The sequence below is a fragment of the Kryptolebias marmoratus genome, linkage group LG19, assembly GCF_001649575.2.
Source record: "Kryptolebias marmoratus isolate JLee-2015 linkage group LG19, ASM164957v2, whole genome shotgun sequence".
NCBI classification, from domain to species: domain Eukaryota; kingdom Metazoa; phylum Chordata; class Actinopteri; order Cyprinodontiformes; family Rivulidae; genus Kryptolebias; species Kryptolebias marmoratus.
The window spans coordinates 3,092,911-3,096,171 of NC_051448.1; the positions used below are offsets into that span (position 1 = coordinate 3,092,911).

General features: G+C 43.0%; 1 protein-coding gene across 2 annotated transcripts in view; it reads right to left on the bottom strand.

Annotated features, from left to right (window-relative positions):
- Window positions 1-3,261, bottom strand: part of fam184a (family with sequence similarity 184 member A) — a 132,434-nt gene that overhangs the window by 75,047 nt on the left and 54,126 nt on the right. For both annotated transcript variants that reach the window (XM_037981680.1, XM_017431404.3), the window contains exons 2-3: window positions 1,365-1,484; window positions 265-423 (exon numbers count right to left, since the gene is read on the bottom strand). In XM_037981680.1, coding sequence (XP_037837608.1) covers window positions 265-423; window positions 1,365-1,484 — 279 coding nt within the window. The remainder of the gene's footprint in view (window positions 1-264; window positions 424-1,364; window positions 1,485-3,261) is intronic.

Here is a 3,261-nt window from a genome sequence, read left to right on the forward strand (position 1 = left end):
CAGTAAGGTAGCAAAGCTGCGCTCTTCTTCGTAGACATTGAGTTTGGCTGCAGCTGCACACAGTTGCAGCGCCTCCTACAGGAAACTGGTGGAGCTACGCAGAGAACCACGCCGTTCAAAAGCCTTGTTTGGATTCATGTTTTTATAAAATACACAGCAGAGAAACACTGAGGTCCGAACCTCGGGGTCCTCAGTGGGAGCTACGGTCCTGGTGACACCGATCACCTGCAGCCTTCTAACCTCACATCCAAACTCTCGTCGTACCTGAGCCTCGGTGCAGAGCTGCATGTCCTCCACCCGCTGACGGTAGCTCTCGAACTCAGCCAGCGCCTGCCTCTTCATCCTCTCGTGGAGCTCCATGGACTCCTCCAGGGACTGGATCCGCCTCTTCAGGTCTAACTCGTCGCTGATTTTGCTCTTGTACTGGAACAAACGAGCAAGGCTTAATTAGACGCTTGGATCCTAAAAATTAGTTGTTTTCAAAGCAGCAAGAGTGGAAATATTAAATCTGTATTTGCAGGCAGATACAGTTATAAAAGCAGGAAAAAAAACTGCAGTAATCTGATCCGAAACAGAAATAAAAGCAGCCTCCTCACTAAACTAAACACACAAATCATTCATTTCAACCTTAATTGAAATTACATTTTAATAGGATGTCTGATTTACACACGCAGAATAAAATACAATTAAAAAGAGTATTAAATTCAGTTGATTTAATCTCGCTGCTTTCAGAGCGCAGCAGTAAAAACCTGAAAACATCTTCACCTTTAAATTTAACGTCACGGAGACATCGGCTCAGAAAGGAGAGATTTTTCTCATTACAACTGCTGTCATGAGGGCCTGAATGATGAATATTCAGGTAATGAAACTTTGATGAGTTCTTTTTAAAGTGATCTTCTGTAAATCTGCCTGTGTGTCGGAGTCTGACTGACCTGAATGTGATGTAATCGTGTCTTATAGCAGCATCTTTAACGAGTAAAAGGTTTGGATGTTTGCAGAAAAGTATAACATTTCATGGTTATAAATAATCTTTTATTGTGTAAATTATAAAAAAAGAACAACAAACAGTTAAAGTCCAGATGAAACATTTAGGAATAAAGAAAACTAAAAAGTAAACTCATGTTGCTCCAGTTTGAAGGTTTGATGTGCTTTAATTCTTTTTAGGGTTTAAAATAATCCCTGCCTTCTGTGTTTAATTATTCATGAGCTGTCTCTTTGTTTGTTAAATCAACTTTTGTTTGCATCAACAAAGTTGTTTTCTTGCTTCAGATGTTGAGGATTCAAACGCTGATCTGCTTTTGAACCGGATGCAGAATGAGGACAAAGTGACCAGATCGGATCATCCCTGTGGGACCAGGGTTTACCTGCAGGATCTTCTCTCTGGTCTCAGACAGGATCTGCTGCACCTCCTCCTCGTGCGCCTCCTTCAGCGTGGCGATGGCGGCCTCGTGCTCGTCGTTTTTCGTGTTCAGTGCATAGATAACCTGCGAGACAGAGGAAGGACAGACGTTGGCTGTCTGGGTGTGATAACCCCGGCGGGAGACGGACGCGCGGCTCATAGCGTGGGCTCAACGTACAGGAAGTGCTGCGTTAGATATACTGTACGTGGCTGAATAATTAACGACGGCACCAGCAGAGAGTGAAGCGCGAGGGCAGAATATAAAACTGGAAGATGAAAGGGAGGTTTATAAAAACGCCCTCCAAAAGTTCAGGGCTTTCTAAGTTTGCAGCACTTTTTACAGCAGCTTTGCATTTATACAGAAAGAGAGGTCGATATTCTAACCAAATATTTGAAACATGCAGAATGATGTTAATAAGTTGATTTAATCATAGAAACCTGCTTTTTTTAAATCTTTTTTTATTAGATTTGAAGCTGCAGCTGTTTCTGAAGCTGCCAAAACGAACCTTCAACCCCTAATAAACAACAAATATACAGACTAGGACATTAATACAGCCACCACTGAAACATCCCTCGCCCATTCAAGATGGCCGCCACAGCCAGCTGACCTTAGAAAACACAATAATGGCTGTACTTGCAGTCCTAACTCAATGGTCTCCAATCCTGGTCCTGGAGGGCCTCCATCCTGCATGTTTTCCTTGTTTCCCTGCTCCAACACACCTGATTCAGAGGTTAAATCACCTCTTCATGTTCTGCAGAAGCCTGTTAATCACCTGTTCTGCAGAAGCCTGTTAATCATCTATTGATTTAAACCAGGTGTGTTGGAGCAGAGGAACAAGTAAAACCTGCAGGATGGTGGCCCTCCAGGACCAGGATTGGACACCCCTGCCCTAACTGATCACGCAGGATCTTGCAGCGAGGTACTTCCTGCACAGATCAGATGGGAGATGAATGGAAATGAAGGAATTGGGCCTGAAATAGCCTCCAGTAAAACACCTACAGCATGTTTGTGCGTACAGCTGGTTTACTGCTGTGGACTAGAAAACGCCTTGATGATTCCAGTATTAGCTCTGTGATGCCCTGCAGTCATAAATTAGAAATGAGGTGATTGCTGGGGTTAAAAATAACACAAGCAAACTGCTGTGCATGAGATTGACCTTTCAATTCATCCCAAAAATACAGGCAGCCAACCAGAGAGCCGTAATCTGACAGCCCAGTAATCCCCCGGCGCACAGACAGACAGAAACGGGTTTCCACATGAAAAAGTCCCGAGTCACTGTTTCACAGCTTCTCCCCTCACCGTGGGAAATAAAGACACGAGCTGCCACCTTCCAAAGGCAAGTCAATAATCCAGGGCACCGAAACGGGAGTCTTTGTTTCGGGCTGAAGTCCATCAGCAGAACTGCAGAACAAAATGAGGTCAACAATGACATCCACCTGATGAAAGCATGCCGTTTGACAGGCGGTCGTGTTTGTTTATTCCCAGCAGACAGAGTTCTTCTCTTCTTACACTTAACAAACAAGACTTTACCTCCTCCGATTTTGTTGAGCCCAGAATTCAACTGTGACCGTTTTAACGCTTTTAATTCGGTCAGTAATTTAATGTTAATGATGTTCTCCAAGAGAAAAACTGTGAATGTGACTGTGTGTGGAGACTAGTGCTGGGCGATATAACGATTCATATCGTGGGGACGATAGAAAAGTGTCTATCATGATATATTTTCTTCTGTCGTTTCTATCATAATTGTATCAATGATTCATGTAAATATTTCATAACGTAGGCTACGACGAATGTATTAGTGTTGTCACTTTGCATACATTCAGTTTATAGAAGTGATAAATAAGAAGAAAAAATAACTATT